The following is a 20,140-nucleotide window of genomic DNA, read 5'->3' as shown; positions in this document are numbered from 1 at the left end:
CCGATATCCATTAAATCGGGGCCTGGTAAATTGAGTTTCCACTGTACTGTAAAATATCTTAAACAAACAGTCGTGGAAAAATCATGCTAATAGCGCAGGCGCGAATGGTGAATTGCATTAAAGCAGGGGAACACTGTATTTGCATTGATGCAAATTAGAGAAATAAAAACATTTGTGCCAAGAAAACAAAAGACAAACTGGATCTCTCATACAAAATGTCTGTGGCAGACGACGACAGTCCCATTAGCACGGCTCTGGTTGCCATGGTTGTCAAGACTGATCACAAGTGCACGTGTCGTGTTAAATATGGCTTCCTGCGTTACTGAGCGGGCTGTTTCTAAAAGCGGATACGACCAACATGCAGTCATCGCTATCGATGAGTGACTCAGGCGTCTTTACTTCCATGACGGACGAAGGCTGCAGCATCCTTCAGATGCCGCGGAAAGTCAGATGAAGTTGTTTGCTTGTCTTGTTCACCTTTTGAGCTGATGTGCCTTGTTCAATCCCGGAAAAGAATCGTATGATGCAAACAATCAATTTTATTTCCCTCACTATGGGTCTTTTAGGAGGATCATAGTAAAAATCACAGGGACTGGAGCATAAGATCATGAAGGAACCACTCTTTCTGGTTGTCATTTCTAATACAGTAATTTTTGGGGGCTCCTGCCTGAGTGATTTAGTTTCCAGATTTCCGCCCTGGCGCCTTTATGTTAGTCTGTCAATCTGATTTCGTTCTCTCTTTGTGGCCTCAAACGATCCGTGATGGGCTCGCCATCTGGCACTGGAGTCGCATCCTATACCGCTGCATGTACAGAAGCAGATTTTTTTGCTTAATTCAGAAGGCTCGCTGTTCTTCATAAACTTAATCCACGTGTCTACCAAGCAGTTCATCTCACAATCATAGTTTGGAATGGTAAACCTTTTTTTTCTGTCGCTGTTTGATGACAACACTGCGACACGGTGCAGCCAGCCAATGACCTCTACTAAGATGAGGAATATGACACAGTAAACAAAGGACAACAATGAAGGACATCCAGTTTGTCTTTTGTTTTCTTGGCACATGGCTGTTATAAAAAGAAAAGGACAATCTTTGTTTGGAAAAGACACTATTTGTATTCTTCCGATTCTGTTCCCACTGTTGCACAAAAGGTGCTTTTGTATGTATCTTTTTGTTTACCTGCCTGGGGACTGGAGGGTAGAAATTTGTTTCAGCTTCTCATCCCCAAAATGAAAGATTTGTGCAAAAATATCGCAAAGTGTGACAGATTTATTCCCAAAACCCTTGTCTGTCTGTTTTTCGCTATTTAGAATTAGTCATAGAGAGTCATAAGCTCAGGAAAAATAACCGGTCGTATGACCCGATGGCATCCTCTGGCCCAGCGTGACTCTGTGGCGCTTTGACTCCACACAGGAAATGAGGTCGGCCCGAGCTTCCAAAACACCTCCTGAGATCCGCCGGAGGAAACGCATCATATGACATCTGTGGTCGAGGATGTGGATGCTGTCATGTTTTTTAGGCATTCTATCCTTAAAATAGGCCTCTCTGTTAATCCCCTCTTTGCCCACCGTCCCATCATCCCGCTCTGCTCTGTCTGACTCTCTCGCACTAATCTGTAAATAAGAACTGCTTATTTTCAATGCTGAAATGCTTTTTCAGACTATTGGAATCCAAATCCAAGACTGATACAGCTTTGGAATTGTTAAAGGCCATTAGCCCTCCTTTTGATGGCCTATAACTGAAGTTGATGACACTCATTCAGAGAAAAGTTTTTGTATATTGTCTACCCTTTGTAAGATAGCCCGCCGTCGGGCCGCGCTCCAATAATGGCTGTTTACATCCATCTCGTGCCTGCCACGCTGCGTTAGCCAATGAGATCCCGTCCAGCCTGAGGCGCGACGGTGGCTTTGGTCTGTGTCAGATGAGTGGAAAGCGATTGGGCGGACACGTCGAATGTTGTGGCTGCTTAGTCGTGCATTTATTTATGACTTTACGTGTTCATGGATGAGTTTTTACTGCCGCTTGGGATTCTGGGTTTTTTTTTGTTGTTGTTTTTTTTAGCCAAGGCACATTTAACGTTAGGAAAAATAATTAATGATCTCATCTCAATTAGGTCACAAATCTACATACTTCCTTGAGATTACCGTATTTTCACGACCATAAGGCACACTTAAAAGTCTTAAATTTTCTCCAAAATGGACAGGGCGCCTTATAATGCGGCGCGCCTTATGTGCGCACAGAGTTCCAGCATCTATAAATGTTGTTGTGTGATGAGCGCTCTTCTCGAGGGGGGGGGGGGGGGGGGAATAAAAAAAATAAATTAAGCTTTTCCTGCCGACACGCTGCTTACGCAGAGAATAAGCGGACGTGGCTGAGGACAAGGGAAGGACGCCAAAGCCACGCCCCAAAAAGGGATATAGCAGCGTTTTTTTTTTTTGTTTTTTTTTTTAATGTACCGCTTTACTGACTGGGAGCATTTCCGGGGTGTACATTGTGCAAAACAACATCGATTTGGTTAAGGACCCCCGAGCATCGGCGAGAGAATTCACGATCAACGAATCCATGGTTCGCAAGTGGAGGAAGCAGGAAAACAAGCTTCGCCAAGTCAAGAAGACGAAGCTGAGTTTTCGCGGGGAAAGAAAGAAAAACAAAACGCGGAAACAAGGCGAGGTGGCCCGAGTTGGAAGACCAACTCGAGCAATGGATTAATGAGCAAAGAATAACTTGCCATCATTCCGGGAGGCTTGACGATCCGCTAGACATCGGTGTAAACATGGCGTTCAAAGTGAAGTTGCGAGCGGCGTGGAAGCGATGGATGACCGATGGCGAACACAGTGTTACTAAGACGAGGAGGCAGCGCCGGGCCGAGTTACGCTACCATTTGCGAATGGATTCTGGATGCTGGGCTAACGTGTCTGCTTGCACTGTTGTTCGAGCTTTCGCACGGCAACAAGACTGACTCGAACCTGGCGTGTTTGATTGAGAACTTGCCCAGCTATTCATTTCGGATACAGAACATAAGGACTTTGATGAATTTGTGGATGAGGATTAATCAAAAAATAACATGAGTACATTGTTAAATACTTCAATAAAGTACAACCGAACTCAGTTTTGCTCCCGCTGCCTTTTAAAAAATACTGTTTTAGCGTGCATGCATGGTACCGTATTTTTTAATCTAGCGTATGTTTTACCATGCCTGCGCCCAATAATACGGTGAGCCTTATGTATGTGTTAAATACAGAAATAGACCCCGTAACTGAGACTGCGCCTTTTAATATGGTGCGCCCTATGGTCGTGAAAGTACGGTACATGAAATGAATGGCAATTTATTCTCCATTTATAAATCACTTGGGTTTATGTATGAACAAATAGACCGGCCTTAATAAGTTGCAGCTTGAATAAATGACAAGCATTTTTTACTCGGATGTTGTTTTCGGCCTGCCGTCTTTTTCACACCACCACATGAACTTGTTACATTGTGTAATATCATATATATATACTGTGTAATATGTGTAATATCATATACTATGCGCTTGCTGTGCAAGTCGGCTGACTTGCTATTGGCCACGCGGTAGATGAAAAATGCTTCCGTAAAGCCGCAGTACCAAAATTAAACAATATAGGATGTGCAACAATATTGAATACCTTACTTGAAAACAAGTCAACCTTAGTATTAATAATATTACTGATCAGAATTGGTTAGGAAAACACATTAGGAGAGGAACACCACTAACATTTATTGCATATACATATATTGATGGATAGAAATTCATGGGAGCGCATAGGGAGAAGGATTTTCTTGATTTTTGGGGGCAATTTTAGGGCTGCGCATTATACTCGAGATCGTATTATAGACGAGCAATTACGGTAGCTAGTATCAATAGTTCCTAGTTTGATGCAGTGAAGGTCTACACCACTGAAATGATAAGCATACTCAAGGGCAGGACATGATTATTTTTGAAACACTATTCATGCCTGACCTATGCGCACACACACATACTGCTCATGAGAGCAATGGAGACTTCCTAACAATAATGTCCTTGTTGGAGGAGCATCTGTGACTTAAATAGTGCAGCCAGTCTGTGTAAGTGTTCCCGGTCTGATGTGTGTTTTTCTGCGTGTAGGGACTCTGCAGTAATTAAGGCTAGTTTAGGAGTCTGGGTGCCCCTGGGTGGCTGGAAGTAGGTCACTGGCACAGACGAGTGAAACTCAGGCATGTTTTACAATGTACGTGTTGTCATTGCATTTTGTTTTTGCCATGCTTTTCGATCAGTTTCTTGCGATTTCTCTTCGAACTAATTAATTAAAAGAAATGCATTGCAGAACAAACTCAAGGTGGCGCTATATGAGTCCGCCTTGCGCCTGTGGATATTATTGTCATTGATACCGAGGGCCTCATCAAAGCTCTCATTACGTGCCGTCAGTCTTGGCGGTGACAACATCCCTATTGAGCGCCTATTGACCGCCACCCAGTCTGCCGTTTTCCACAGCTCTCCTCAGATTGGTGGTCATCTTTGCTTCCAAGCGGCTGCACGCGTCCTTCCCATGTGAGGGGCTTCGGGGCAGTGACGCACACGAGAGGGAGCGAAAGAACGAGGGAGGCAGGAAGAGGCAGGCATCAAGATGAGATAGCGAGTCTTTAGTCCAGCCCTCATTCATAAGGATGAAGAATGTTCGTCTTGATGGCGAAGTCACATGAACTGAGGCCGTGGCCTGTTTGTTTATTGTCTTCTACTTCAGGCCATTCTCTGCTTATTGAGTAATTGTAGATCTTTAACAAGCTTACTACAGACCTTTCAATCCAGCAATGTTAAATTTTGCTGCAGTATTTTGTTTACAAGGAATTTTCAATAACGGAGCAAACAATTATGAGAAATAGAAAGCATGGCCGTGACAAAATAAGGTCACAGAAACCACACAACCATTTAGTTTGGCTTTAAAAGTATTGAAATAGAAAATTGATCCAAGGATCACTTTTCGTTTGGAGTGATTTATGACTTTTCATGCTAAAAAGGAGAAATGCTAAAAAGAAAATTAAGGAAAAGACGTCGTATGGTCTGGCATGTGGTCATGAATGTGTGTTGGACATCCAATATCTATGTCAATGGGGTAGCAATCACACATAATAACTTAGCAATATAAAATCACAATATGCTGTAACAGTAATACCTTACACATAATTTACATTTCTGGTAAATTTGTCTTTTTTCACAGTCATCACTGTAATTTATTTACTTTGTTTCATTTTACATCCAAATAATTAAAAGTGTAATGCTGAATTTACGTTATCTGTCTTTGACCTAGCTTCCATTAGTCGTCATCATCAGCTCATATTACGTTCACTGTCGAAAATTTGTTGGCACTTGTTTAAACCGGTGCTTCTCAAACTTTTCACATCAAGTACTACCAAAAAATAATAATAATAATAATACGTGGCTTTCCAAGTACCACCACAATGGCCAACATTCACTTTTAGCGTGAAAAAAAAAGGCATATTTAATATTTTAATTCACTGTAACATTATGCCCAGTTTGAACATTAACACTCTGCTTAAATATAACAAAATAAAATAAACTGTACTTAAATGATTCAATTAAAATATATTTGACACAATAGTTGAATTAAAATAAATTCCCAAATTAAAGTTTAAAAAACATTTCTTTTTATAATACAAATATCTTGTACTAAAACGTTAAATACAACTGAACTGTACTTGTGACTCTTTTGCGTACTACGAGAGAGCGCCCGCGTACCACTATTGATCTAAGTACCACATTTTGCAAATCATTGGTTTAAACAAAGTAACGATCGGCTCCAGTGTTGACGGTGTTGTGACGGCGTGAAGCGGCACAGCCAAATGTTAAAAACGTAGCGTAATAAAATGTGTTTTCATTGGTCACTTCGATGTGCAGTGTAGACAAAACATGCTGTAGAGTATTAAACGGTCTAATACGAATAAAACTCCCTTCCCTTCTTGTTTAGTTTAGTTTTGGGGACTCTCAATGAGACGAGAGGCACCCAAAAAGGAAGTAGAGAGTGAAACCGGAAGACAGAATTGGAGGAGAAAGTACCTGAGAGGTCCCAGCTGGGTCGGGCTCGGGCCTCACTAACTACATTTGATGACCTAGAAACACGCGCGCGCCATTTACGCGCTTACGTAACACCTCGGAGCGTAGTTAAATTGTCACAAATAGAAATTCTTCTCTTAGTATAGACAGCAGGTCAGCAAAGATGGCCGACAAGGACCGACGACATCTCCGTCGACGTCAAAAGGCAGCAAAGCGCCTTTTTGAGAGCGTCGGGCTCAGGCGGGCCGTCAACAGAATGTAAATGATTCAACAGCACCTCTAAGTGGCTGCAGGAGATCGTCTGACGTGACGCCAAGCTGCTCTTAAAGCTCTGCAGTCAGTCGATAAACACGATGCTGGGAGAACAAAGATGATTGTGCATGATTTTATTGGATTGGATTGGATTGGATTGGACTGGCTGGAAGCTTGTGTACTGATACCGCATTGTGTGAGTGCAGTTTTTGTTTCTTTTTTTTTTTTTTTTTTTTTTTGCTGCTCATCATCCTTGAGAGGAGGATTTATTGCCAGCGCATCAGTCATGTTGCCTTACATAGCACCCAAGTCCCATGATGCTCCAGTCCTCTCGTCTAATCCACTTTGCAACTTTGTGTGCTGGAGTGGTGCGCGGAATGACATTTTCCCAAACATGCCTTATCAGCAATTTACCAAAAGACAAATGTATCTCTGTGTTTCACCAGCTCTTCAGAGAAGTGCGAATAATGAAGTTACTGAATCATCCAAATATTGGTAAGTTCAAACACTCGATAATGATATGAAAAGTACTGTACTTTTACTTTTCTATGGCAGGCAAGGAACCATAATTGGTAACTTTAATGCATCATCAGTCCAATGAAATATAATAAATTAGGGTACAGTATATCATAGAAACCTGTATGTTATTACTATAAAATAGAAATACAAAAAATATTTAGTTTTAAAAGTCCTTAAAAATATCAATATAAAATATACAATAATAATATTATATTTCCATGTTATAAAATTTGTAAATACAATTGTTTTGTCAAATACTTATTTTATTAAATACATAACACAATTATGAATAACATTATGAATTATGTCTGCATATACAAACACATTTAAAACACATTTAGAATAGTAAAAAATATATAAACTACATTGTGAATTTTGTTTTTTCAATAATATTTTAAGTAAAATATAGTATGAAATTATATAAATCTTAAAGCTTTTATAAATGTGCGATGTAATAATTCTTTGTTATATAGTATTAGTTTATATTACATTTGAAAAAAAAAAATTATAAATTATTTTTATACTATATTTGTGTGTGTGTATGTATATATGATATATGTATATATTTATATATATATGTGATATATATATATATATATATATAATTTTACAATTGTCATTTTTATTTTATTATTTAAATGAAAAGCAAAATTCCGTGTTATTTTATTAAATATATAACTACATTATAAATTATGAATGATATATAACTTTAGTAATTAACAATGCTAAAATGCAATATAAATTATTTTTATCACAGTATCTTTATGTAAACATATTTTATTCAATTATCATTTTGCTGTATCGGAATTCTTTTAGGAAATACAAATAATTACTTTTAAATATGTTATAATAAAAAAAACTAAACTACATTACAAAGATTTATCATTCGTAAATTTTGAATAAAATATATATATACTACTACTAGTAATAATAATTAGGTTTTTTTTTGTTTATTAAAATTTCTTAAAATTTGCTATCATAGCAAAACATAAACCTGGTAAGATCCCATCAAATTTTCAAGCTGACGCTCTTAACTTAAGAGCCCGTATGTAACCTTGAGTGGGGTTACACGCCTTCTTGATGCGTAGCATGCATTTGACAGGCAGGACAGAGCTTCAAATGCAAAAGTAAATGGGGAACTATATTTGTTCTCTGATGGGTTGTGCTGTTTATTTAAAAAAAAAAAAAAGAAAAGCTCCTGTTTGTCTGTTTTTTTGCCCTCTGTAGTAAAATTATTTGAGGTGATTGAAACGGAGAAGACGCTGTATTTGGTGATGGAGTACGCCAGTGGCGGTGAGTTGTCGACACTGACTTTTTGACTTTGTGAATGAGCCTTCGCAATACTCAAACCAGGCTATGACTGCAGTTTCTCCCCTGAGCCACGCCCCGACTCCTATTTATGAGTTTCTGTCCAACATGCTCTCAAGTCCACACGCCTTGAATACGATCTAATGTTCCTCTGTGTGTTTACAGGTGAGGTGTTTGACTACCTGGTGGCCCATGGTAGGATGAAGGAGAAGGAGGCCAGGGCCAAGTTCAGGCAGGTGAGTCACCGACGGCATCATGCGCCAAGATCACGCTGTGTCACTGACTGCAGAGGAAAGCTGGAGCGTGCCTTTGCTCGCACTCTGCAGCTGCTTGTGCTGACACCCAGTGGTGCGCCATCAGCATTGATCCAATGGGCCCACCATAGGTGCTCATTAGACAGCAAAACGCAGTGAATGAATGTGCCTTTTATTCACAGTAGTCAAGCCCATTTGACTAATAATCCACTACTTTCACATCCACAATATCCCTATTTAAAAGAAGATGACTCATGCGGTGTTTGTAGGTTACAGCGTGCGTAACAGGTGCACGCGCACGCTCAAAGCATACGTTAGGGAAGTGTTTTTGTTTTTGTTTTGGTTTTTTAAACTTTTTACACAAAGTACCCTCTCAAAAAATGCATAGCTGTCCAACTACCAGGATATGTTAGGATTGTTTTACGGGTTTGTGACCTTTAAAAATTCAGGGAATTTTTTTTAAAATCGATCAGCTGAACATTACATGATTCGCCCCTGATTTTTGATCACGGGATCAGATTGGGGTAACTCCAGAAAAAAGTTGTTAAAAAGATAATGCTATTAAAATGGACTGACCACAAATGTTAAATGAAAATTATACTTAAACAAGCAGGTCTTAAAGGTGAAACGCTACTTTATTTTACTGTAATTTAAAGTGACAGTTAATACAACAGAACTGTACTTAAAAAATGTACTGTACTTGAAAAGTACAAAATGTACTGTACTGGATTAAAAAAAGGTTTAAACAGAGATTTAATTCTTTAAAAGAATTTATCTTTTTTATACTAAGCCAATGTGACATCATGCACAATTTGAACATTAACTCTGGAAGGAGAAAAAGAAAAAAGAAAAAGTAGTTAAATCATGATTCAATTAAAATGTATTGACCATAAAAGATCAATTAAAATTCTACTTAAACAAATGTTGAGAAACAAGCAGCACTTACTAATTAAATGCATTTCTTTTAATGTCCTTAAAAGTTAAATAGAACTGAACTGTACTTGTAAAAATGTACTGTACTTAAAGTAAAAAAATCTAGTTTACATTAAAAGTAAAATTTTAAAAAAGTTTGAATAAGCCGTTTGCACAGCTACAAATGTAATTCTGTTTAGTTGCATTGAATGATTTAAATATACATTTGATTTGTAGTCAGTGATTCTCTCACATACGAATAGGGAGAGCCCACGTCCCACTGTTGGTACTCGTACCACACTAAAAATCACTGCACGAGGGGGTTACACAATGACAAGTCAAAACTAGTGCTGAAAGTTGAGTTAATGTCGACTAGTCGCTGCTGACGTCATTGATATTTTTTCAGTAAAGTACTATAGGCAAAATGTACATGGTAGCTGTCATGTGATTGTATTTCCAGCCAGAGAAAAATGTGACATATGTTACATTATTCTAGACCTGTGATGTTTGTGTTTCAGATTGTGTCTGCTGTGCAGTATTGCCACCAGAGGAGGATAGTTCACAGGGATCTTAAGGTGACGATCCAAACTATCCAATGAATATTATTCAATTGATGAATAAATAGCCTTTTAGGCACCTCATAAATTGTCTTAAAAGTCACCGATTATTATTGTTTTTAGTTTTTGTCAGCGTGTGTCTCCTGGTGAAAATGTATGTTTTTTTTTTTAGTGGTCCCCAAGTCGAAACCGCAAAAGTCACAATGTAGCGCCGACTGGAAAGTTTGAGAAATATAAGTCCTTGACAGCAGTTTCACTGATAACATGAAATTCGGTGGACGTGTCTATCATAACACATGAAAAGGCTCAAGGACTCAAAATTGGTGAGAAAGTCATTTATTTTGGCTTGAAACGGCCATTTCGAGGTCTCATACGTTGACAGACTCCAACTAGAGAATTTGCTCAAATGAGCAATGTGTCTTAAGTTTGATGATCGTTTTCAGGGTTTGCCATGAAAAAGTGCATGCGAGGGTCCGTTCATCGTTGCTCGCGGCTTTAATTTGATATAAACTGAACCTACCCGCCTATACAGTGAAGCCCAAGTTGGTCGTTTATTTGAAGATCCGCGATATAGAGAGACCATTTTAAACCTTTTTTTCCCACTTAAAACACATTTCAACTTATTAAAAACAATTAATATTATTATAACATGCTTTTTAAACTATTCCTTAGTGTCTGTTCTCACTGTGAAGAAATCGGAGACTATCGTACAGCATCACTTTGAGGAACCGAAAAGAAGACTCTCTCGCTCTTGAAGCATTCTTGCTTCGAGCTGGTTATTTTTCACACTTTCAACACTGCCATTTAATTTGTCCTAGCGAAAGTCCGCTAACATATAATGCGCAATGGAAAGTAGTATAGATGATGTAGTAATTTTATTTTTCTTAAACACACACACAGAGCAGCAACACATGCAAGCAGAGAGCGTTCAAGAAAAAAGCGGGGGTTCACCGTCCAAAAATCTCTTCCAATAACCACCGAATGTGCCGTCCGTCTTCCCTCTCAGGCCGAAAATCTGCTATTGGATGCAGACATGAACATCAAGATAGCAGACTTCGGCTTTAGCAACGAGTTCACCGTGGGCAGCAAGTTGGACACCTTCTGCGGTTCCCCACCCTACGCCGCCCCGGAACTCTTCCAGGGAAAGAAGTATGACGGACCAGAGGTGGACGTGTGGAGCCTTGGGGTCATCCTCTACACACTGGTCAGCGGCTCCCTGCCTTTTGACGGACAAAACCTCAAGGTGCGAACACGGCCCGGGATTACTTGTTATTTGAAACTGCCTACAAAAACATTGATCAAATGAGTGTATCCCACCATGTTCATTGCTCATTCAACCGCATTTGTTTTTATCTGTTCAATTTTTAACACAACACGGTATGCATCATTAATTTACCTACAAATGTTATCTCCTCCTTCAGTTTTGACAAATTAATGACATATTTTGTCAAAGAGTAAACAATATACTGTGGTTTTACGCTACAGAGACCTTGCTATTGCTATTTGAGCACCACTTTGCATTGAGCCGAGAAAGACCAAACTGAACACACTGTAGTGCTTGGGCCAGGTATTTCCCAACTAGATGTTTTTTTTTTTATAAAGCTTACGTGCATCAACATGATTCTGTGTTTCCTGAATGAACAGATTAAGAGTGGAATTTCCTGTTTCTATCATTGGGGCGAGTGAGACTCTCCCGAGGTTTATCCGCCCTACTTCAATAATGCACAACTGTCAAAATGATTCATGAGGCAGCGGCAGCTTACGACGTGAAAATGTGATTCACTTTTAATTCATTTTCAATGCTATAGTTATGTTTTAGCCCCCAGTAAGGAGGTTGTGTTTTTTTTTTGTTTGTTTGTTTGTGTGCAGGAAGTTATTCCAATAATGTGCCTCTAAATTTGGGGCACCATCTAGTGATTGATGACATCATATATATAAAACATTATTATTATTATTATTATTTTTTTTTTTTTTACATCAACCCTCATAAAATCCACACTTTCTTTTTTTTTTTCCCTGAAAGGTGGTCCCTCGACTTACGAGGGACCTGGCTTTTTCGAGATATGAGCTGTCACTTGGCCAATATTTGATGCCATAGGTGTCAAACTCAAGGCTCGCCAGATACGGCCCGCCACATAATTTTATGTGGCCCGCGAAAGCAAATCACGCTCGTCAACTTCTGTGATTTTTGCTAAAAGCTGGACCCAAATTCCAAATTGTCATAATAATAAACAATAATGTTGAGATATTGCATTTTTCTGTGACTAAACCCTTCTTCTACGGTAACTTAAACAATACTTGACCAAACTATTATCCTTCTGATTTCAAAACTACTTATCCCTCAATTTGTTGTGTAATGGTAATATGTTTTGGTGATTAAACATTTATATGGTTTCACTGTTCTAACGGCCCTCTGAGGGAAATCATAACTACAATGCGGCCCGAGACAAAAAAAGAGTTTGATAGCCGGCTTTAAGGTAAAGATAGTTGAACAAAAACGTAGACGTGAACTCACAGACATATTCTTTATCCTCTGCAAAAAAAACGACACATTTTGGTGCAGCTTACTGAGCTTACATGAGACATTCTTCTGTGTGTATAAATTTTGTAAGCGTCATACTTCACTCTGGTGGCCAAGCCGCACACACCAGACGGAGCAGCACAGTGTCAAGCATTAATATCATGATGCACAACTGTTAATTTTTTTACATTCTATTTAATTATCACATGATGTTTTTATAAAGTATAACACAATTTTTCTTGAAAACAGATTACAAAATTGTTTTGTTGGAATGGATTAATTTCCATTTGAATTCAACTGATAATTCAAGGCACCCACTGGAGGTGAATATTTGAATAGTGAGCCGCGAATAGGCAGGGGGTTGACTGTATCCCGTTTGATGTTTGTATATTGTCGTCGCTAACTTGCCTCCATGTTGCTCGCGCTTCAGGAGCTGAGAGAGCGGGTCCTGCGGGGAAAGTATCGCATCCCCTTCTACATGTCCACAGACTGTGAAAACCTGCTGAAGAAACTACTGGTGCTCAACCCGGTCAAACGTGGCAGTTTGGAGGTACTTTTGCATTGTTACCTTTAACGGTATGCCGATTTGCTCAGTATTTATTTTTTTAATTTTTTTTGGGTGAGCATTCAGATAAGATTAGGCACTTGGATCGTTCCTGTTGTGTTTGTGTGGGTGGGAAAAGTTAGCTGGCTTAATAAATCATTGCAAACATTATGTTGTTGTCAGTTCACAGTCAATACTGTACCACCCCTGCACTCGCTCCACAAACCAGGCCAAAGCTCCACACTAATAACAATTGATCAGTGTGTTATTCAGCTCTGCTAACAATTAGAATGGTTCAAAATGGTGTTGCACCCAGCCCTGAGTCATGATTATGTGTAAATAGAAACCTTCACGAGTGAAATAAACAATGTTTGAATTATCTTTGTTTGTTAGCAAATCATGAAAGACCACTGGATGAATGTGGGTCACGAGGAGGAGGAGCTGAAGCCGTACATCGAGCCCGAAGCCGACTTCAGCGACTCGTCCAGAATAGGTGTGTTTTGGCGTACGCGGAGGTCATTGTTAAGGTCGTCTGTGCCAGGGTAACACATTTATTTTTCTGTTACGGACAGAGCTCATGGTGACCATGGGCTTCCCTAAAGATGAGATCACAGAGTCCTTACAAAGCCAGAAGTACGATGATGTCATGGCCACTTATCTGCTGCTGGGAAGAAAAGCACCAGAGGTCAGCTTCTTTCTCTCATCTCAGCATCATCGCTGGTGTCAAATGCAGTTGAACCTCAACTCATTCAAAGGCAGCCGGTTTCAAAATGCTCTAGAATGGCTGACAACGTGGCCGTTTGAGGGCATTTTGACTGAACTTTCACGATCCCCAGAATATTGTGTTCTGTGACAATCGAAGCACCAAACCTACCAAAAGAAAGAGTAGACTCCTTCTCTCTAGCTTTTTCTGTTCTTCACTAACAAGAAGTAGTACATGGGTTGGTTTCACCCAAAACAACACTTTCTGACCAAAAACCGGAGGAAATAAGCTTTTTTGTGAAAAGAAACGTCAAGCAGAACAGTGACTTTGGCTCTGTTCACACTGCAGGTAAATTTAGTTTTTTGTTTTTGTTTTGCCCAATGTGAAAAGTATCTGATTTTAATTTTTTATTTCCCCCCCCCCCCCATGTCAATGTGAACATTACAATTCCTATTGTTTTATAGCTGACCCAAGCCTCTTTTGTATGTGGATATATACTTTTTTTTTGTGCGTCACACGTGATTTTATTTCCTGATAATTGTTTCATCATTCTGAGTTTCCACTATAGGCTATACAATATGTGACCATGTAACAACTCTTCCATGCCAGTTCGAAGGGAGCGAGCCCCTGACCAACAGCGTCCTGGCCCAGCGGCAGCGGCCCACCAGCGACATCAACAACGGCTCCAGTATTTCTCCCGCCCATCCCAAAGTCACGCGCAGCATCTCGGCCAATCAGAAGCAGCGCCGCTACAGTGATCATGGTGGGGATGATGATGATGGTGGTGGTGGTGGTGGGCATGGTGGTGGTGGGGTATCATAAAGAAGCAAAGTAAAGTAACCCCTTCCTTGCCAGCTCTGAGAGTGCTGCTGGCTGAATGCCGTGTGGGGGGAAGTTGCTGACAGCTATTGCCCAGTTACAATGCAACTGTGTTGCGTAATAGGTGAAAATCTGCACTTGAGACCATATTTTAAAAAATTTAAATAAAAAAATACTTTTACTCCTCCCACACACTTAAACTTAGGAAAACACACCTTTCAAAGAATTCCATAGCATCTGTTCTCAATCTCTTGCTGGCACACCAAATATGAGTATAATATAATAAAAGTACAATATACTTCCTTCAACCTGTTTATTGGTCACTCCCAGTTGAAATTGACATTAAAACAAAAAATAATTAAACATCTATATTTAAAACAAAGCTGCTCAACCAAACAATGCGAAACACCTTAGATGTGTTAACGAAATTAGCATCGATGGTGCAGTAATTTTTTTATTAACCCATTTCACCTGTTTCATTCCAGCAGTGAGAATCACCCTAAGAGGCTAATTGGTTGATGTGCAAATTAACGCTCCCTTGTAGTCTTCCAGAAATTTTAATTTGGCAATTGTTCTTTTTTCAATAAATATTATGATGTTGAATATCAAAGCACCTTTCCTAAGCATTTTTAAAATTCAAACACCCTTTCGTTGAAGTACTTCCGGGTCATCTCGCTCAGAGAGGATAGGAAAGAAAAGCTAAGCAAAAACCACAATTCTAAGAGACCCTCTCTCTGCTTTGTGGGAACATTGAATAACAGTAACAGCTAAGTTGGGGACCTTCTCCGCCTGTTCTTCTTGCTGTACTTGCGCTACATGTTTTCTAATAAACCTCAGTGCTACCCGGCATGTTACAGCACAGTGTGGTACTACACCAAAGGCGCGCAAGTCTAAATTTGGACTTGCCGGTTAGTTTAGGAGTACAGCGAATGTTTAGTCCACTGTAGTTTATGTCCATGTATAAATTCTTATGTCAAAGCAGCTTCCTCCCGTCATGTGGGACCGTTGTGTCTGGTGACATCTGCTGGCTGGCTGCTTTGTCACAGCGCCCTCAGGAGCAGCACCTCAAAACATGAGTGATCGGCTTTGCTTTTGCAACACATTGGAAAGTAGTGTGTTCTTTGCACATTTAATACTTTGACGAGATATGTAACTTGTGGCTTTGATTGTTAATGGTAACTATGGGTCTCATTCACTGTTTTTTAAAATTTGATTCCTACAAAGTTCACAAAGAAAACTCTAAATGCATGAAGAGGTCCCCAACTTCCATTTTCATTGCACTGCAGTACTGTTCCAAATGCCTAATTCCAAGTTAATGCCGGCATCTGGTTTCTTTCCTACATGTGCGGAGATGGCTAAGAAGTAACTAACATAAGTGACATAAAACCTGGACCATCACCAGGGGAGCATGAGGATTTATTTTTGAAGGGACCCATCCGGTGAATGAGGCCTCTTATCGAACCAGTATCTGCTGCTGTTTTTGTTTTTGTTTTGTCGTGTCAAATTATTGCCTCCGTCTGACTCTTTTTAGTGGGTCCCTCCGTGCCACCGGCGGTGTCGTACACGCGGCGCGGCCAGGCCCTGAGCGTGGAGAGCGACCACCGAGAGGAGTGGGACGGAGCCCGCCGGCTGGAGCTCAGCACTTCCAAGGGAGACGTTTCCGCCTCGCCACTGGGAGTGCAGGAGAGGAAGAAAACCACAACTGGCGTCGGGGTGAGGACCCTTAAGTACACTCGAAAGCAGGGGTGGGCAATCGTTTGCTGAAGGGGCCGTGTGAGAAACTGCAACTGTTGTCGAAGGCCACACCGTGCTAACCTCAGTTGTGTTCAATATAATGACTTTAATCACTTTAACACTACAGCCGATGTTTTAAGTAACAGCTGAAATTTCTTAACTGTCCTACAAAAGTTTTTAAAAAGTTCAACACTGACGCAAACATTTCAATAAGAAATGGCTTTGGCGCCATCTTGTGGTATCAGTGAATCCAGTATTCAGGAGTAGCGACTCGCAAATATGCGCGGCAACACTGCGGTAATTGTTTGTCTCTCAATGCATCGTTTATATGTCCTTGTTTGTGTTTATCGCCACAGACCAACGGATCTATGACTCGCAGGAACACGTACGTGTGCGAGCGAGCTTCCACTGAGCGCTATTCGGCCATTCCTAATGGCAAAGACAGCAGGTGACCACACTCACACTTTGCACGCAACAGAGCTCTGCCGCAGTGTCATTTTGAAACCGTGGGCCCTGTCACCCCAGTTTAACCGAGGTGTCGGGCAGCACCCCGTCGACCGCAGTGACCTCCACGCGGCCTCGTCACATCAAGTCCATGTCATCTTCAGGACACCCTTCAAAGAGCACACTGCCCCCCATCGATGACAACACAGAGTTGAAATCCAGGTGGGCGCGTCCTTTTTACCCGAAAAGCTGACATGTTTATTCACACTGTGGTACCTTGACAAACGAATTTTAGAAAAATGGCAGTTTTGTTCTTTATAAAAACATACAGTACTTCAAGTGGGAGTGACAATAAACGAACTAAAAGCAAACACTTGTTTGCAGAATTCTTCCCTATCTGCCAAACTGCTGCTTGTTGTGACGTTCGCTGGCACCATCAAATATTTGCTCGCAACTCCAGACCCCAAAAAAATAAAATAAATCAGCCTCGTGATTGATCGGATCTCGAAAAACTACCACTGTAGTTCCTTGGCACCAAGACATGGTCTTGAACGCCATCTTCTGGTGTCCTATGGCTTTTCAGAGATAGATGCAGTGGATGTGTCACCCACTCGCAAAAACGCTGTTCCCCAAATAGATGCCTCCATTTCAGCATTAGGGGAAAAAAAGGCATCCCACACATGCGTTAGTCTTGCTCCAATTTTGTGTGTTTCAGGGAGCACAAAAAGAGTGAATTATGGAGGATAGGTTCCACAAAAAAACCACAAAGCATAAAATCAGCCAAGCACCAGCTAATACTTCAACAAACAAATACTTCAAACAAAGTCAAGGTAGCACTGTTATCATGTTTTCTTTTTTCGCCCCCAGCTCCTCTCCAAGGGGTCCCTCCACCTCTCCCTCCGCACACAGTATTAGCACCCCCGAGAAGAACCGCTTCCCGCGGGGCACCACCAGCCGCAGCACCTTCCACGGCGCCCAGCTGCGAGACCGCCGCAGCGCCACCTACAACGGGCCGCCGGCCTCGCCCACGCTGTCCCACGACACGGGCGCCTTGGCGCAGCAGCGACGGGGCACCTCCACCGGCATCATCAGCAAGATCACCTCCAAGTTTGTTCGCAGGTCAGCGGGGGTGGATTGACACCGATAATTTAACGCAACAGCATTATGACCAAAATGTATGCTACAGATCTTGTATTGGATCTTAAGAGGTCCGTTTAAAGATACCAACTCATTTCTCTCTCACGACCAAAAATTCCACCTTCCAAAAAACTGCTGATAGGACGGAGACCCCATATTGCAAAAAAACAGCGAGTAATTGACGCCCCCTCATCCCCCTCCATTTTTTTTATTTGTTATTTTTTTAACTGTAACTACCCAGGCTAGACTTAGTTTTGCCCTGATTTTAGTCTCTTGGCCGAGCTGGATCACTTCAACATACAGTACTTCCTTGACACCAATTAACCCTTTCCTGTTAGCCAGGGCTTTGGTGACATCTTGTGGCATCTTAGGGCATTAATTACACAAAGAGCATGGAAACTGTGAAATATTCAACAAATAGCTGAGCGGTAAGTTCACTGTAGTCCAAATTGAAACCTTGACATGAACGATTGCATAACAGTGGAACCTCAGTTTTCGCATGCCCCAGTTTTCGTCAGTGTGCAACCGGTCCGTACCAAACTCATTTCCTGGAATCCAGCGCCCGCGCAAAATGTTCTACGCCCATGAACAACTTTGTTGAGCCTTTTCTTGCTGAGCTTGTGAACGTGTAGTCATGTCGCATTGCATCATGGACGCATCGGCCATTTTCCGTCTGTTTACAGTTTCCCTCTGTCTGTATTTCAGTTCACGTCATATTTTGTCAGACAGATTTAATTATGGTCAGACATTGCTGTGTTATGTGGTGCAGCAGTTCTTTTGCAATGCTGAATACTTACTGACTGAACTACACTTTATTCTATATATTACTCAACTTCTTTTTTAGATGGAGAGTGCTAAGAGACTATAACATGGTCAAAGGGACCACGACTTGTATTGGTTTAAATGCGGACATAATATTCACATAAAGCTAGAAGTGATGTTTTCTGTTCCTTGAGCCATTTTGTCAGTCATTTATATTTATTTCACAATGTTTTCTGTACGTTAAGCTACAGTTAGTCTCTTAGTCTAGTTTTTTTTTTTTTGGTTCATATTTTTGGCTGTCTGGAATGATCATCATTTTTTGTTGTTAGGAACAAATCTGTGTGTGTGTGTGGTTTTTTGTTTTGTTTTGTTTTTTTAGCGTTGCCATTTTAGACAGAAAATTTCAATTCAACCTATATTCACTTAACACCGTCAAAATGGCTTGAAAATACCCTGAATGGCACAAAATGTCTGCAGTCGCTTCATTTCAGTTTGCCTAAACATGTTAGTGCCTCATATTGTTGGCATCGGGGTGAAACCACTTATGTGCAAATTTGGTCAATTTCATATTTTTACAAAAAACGATATTGGTCAGTCCTCACGTGGGTGTGTTATTTTTACAAACTATTGACCAATATAAAGTGTTGAAAATGTCTTGCTCTTCTTGACAATGCAAAGTTAACGGCTCAACAAGCATGCAGTTTTTTGGGGGGGATTTCCTGGAAAGTGATGGTTTCCGCCCGCCACCATTGTATGTAACACTGAGACTAAAGGGCTCCGTAAAAATAGCGTCATTCAAAAAAAAAAAAAATAATAAAATAAAACGGCATACTTCGCCGACCCCTCTTTGGCTCACAAATTTCTTTTCTTCTCTTCCCCTCCCCTTCGCAAAGAGCTCTATCTTTCAGGTCCACTCGGAGGTAGGAGAACACTTTGTGCCCCTCTTGCCCAAACAGCAACAATTAAACCAAGAGTGTGAATAACTCCTTCTGCCCCACTGTACCACATCCTTTGCCTACTGACACCTACCTGTTGTCATGCTGTTTACGTCCCCATCCCACCCACTTGCCTTGAGAAGCAAATTCACACCTCACAGACTTCGTAACATGCTTCTCATGTTGTTGGCTCTCCTCCTCCTTAACCCCCCCGCCCCCCACCCGTGCGTCACGATGCCGGGAGAAAAGAATCAAGCCCGACGGAGTCTTTTAATGTGACGCTGTTGACCAATGTGGAAGAGTCCGTAGACCAGTTAGCTTCATTGTGTGCTCAGACAGGAGTGCGGATTCTTTCCTGGCATGACGCCTGAAGCCCCTCGCTGTGTCGCACTGATGATGATGCTGGTGGTGGTGTGCGTATCCATGGAGGTGCTGGGAGTAACAATGTATTGTTCTTCCTGGTTTGATTTCAGGGTGCCCAGTGAGGGAGAGGCCAGTGCTAGGACAGAAACACCCAGGTGAGGTTTGGCATTCAAATCAAGCTCCATATCTTCATCTCCTCTATCTTTATATTAAACAGTTTGTTTCTTCAATCTAATTCATTGTGCGGCTCCTTCGGCAGTATATAATACCGTCATGCAGACACAAACTACGAAAACCAAACTTCTACTGG

The 20,140-nt window shown here is 40.9% G+C and overlaps 1 protein-coding gene across 3 annotated transcripts in view; it reads left to right on the top strand.

The window, feature by feature from the left end:
• The window catches only part of mark1 (MAP/microtubule affinity-regulating kinase 1), a 41,724-nt gene that overhangs the window by 19,868 nt on the left and 1,716 nt on the right, over positions 1 to 20,140 (top strand). Inside the window, exons 4-18 of one of the 3 annotated variants that reach the window (XM_061689717.1) lie at positions 6,765 to 6,813; positions 8,065 to 8,130; positions 8,311 to 8,381; positions 9,830 to 9,886; positions 10,875 to 11,111; positions 12,820 to 12,939; positions 13,327 to 13,426; positions 13,506 to 13,618; positions 14,246 to 14,399; positions 15,987 to 16,168; positions 16,546 to 16,637; positions 16,715 to 16,855; positions 17,501 to 17,752; positions 19,426 to 19,452; positions 19,941 to 19,985. In XM_061689717.1, coding sequence (XP_061545701.1) covers positions 6,765 to 6,813; positions 8,065 to 8,130; positions 8,311 to 8,381; positions 9,830 to 9,886; positions 10,875 to 11,111; positions 12,820 to 12,939; positions 13,327 to 13,426; positions 13,506 to 13,618; positions 14,246 to 14,399; positions 15,987 to 16,168; positions 16,546 to 16,637; positions 16,715 to 16,855; positions 17,501 to 17,752; positions 19,426 to 19,452; positions 19,941 to 19,985 — 1,706 coding nt within the window. Of the gene's footprint in view, positions 1 to 6,764; positions 6,814 to 8,064; positions 8,131 to 8,310; positions 8,382 to 9,829; positions 9,887 to 10,874; positions 11,112 to 12,819; positions 12,940 to 13,326; positions 13,427 to 13,505; positions 13,619 to 14,245; positions 14,400 to 15,806; positions 15,962 to 15,986; positions 16,169 to 16,545; positions 16,638 to 16,714; positions 16,856 to 17,500; positions 17,753 to 19,425; positions 19,453 to 19,940; positions 19,986 to 20,140 lie in introns of those variants that run through there. The other 2 variants (XM_061689718.1, XM_061689719.1) reach the window with 2 other exon arrangements.

Source organism: Phycodurus eques, chromosome 11 (assembly GCF_024500275.1).
Source record: "Phycodurus eques isolate BA_2022a chromosome 11, UOR_Pequ_1.1, whole genome shotgun sequence".
NCBI lineage: Eukaryota > Metazoa > Chordata > Actinopteri > Syngnathiformes > Syngnathidae > Phycodurus > Phycodurus eques.
Note: the sequence above shows the minus strand (reverse complement) of the source record. Positions and strands in the feature narration are given on the sequence as shown.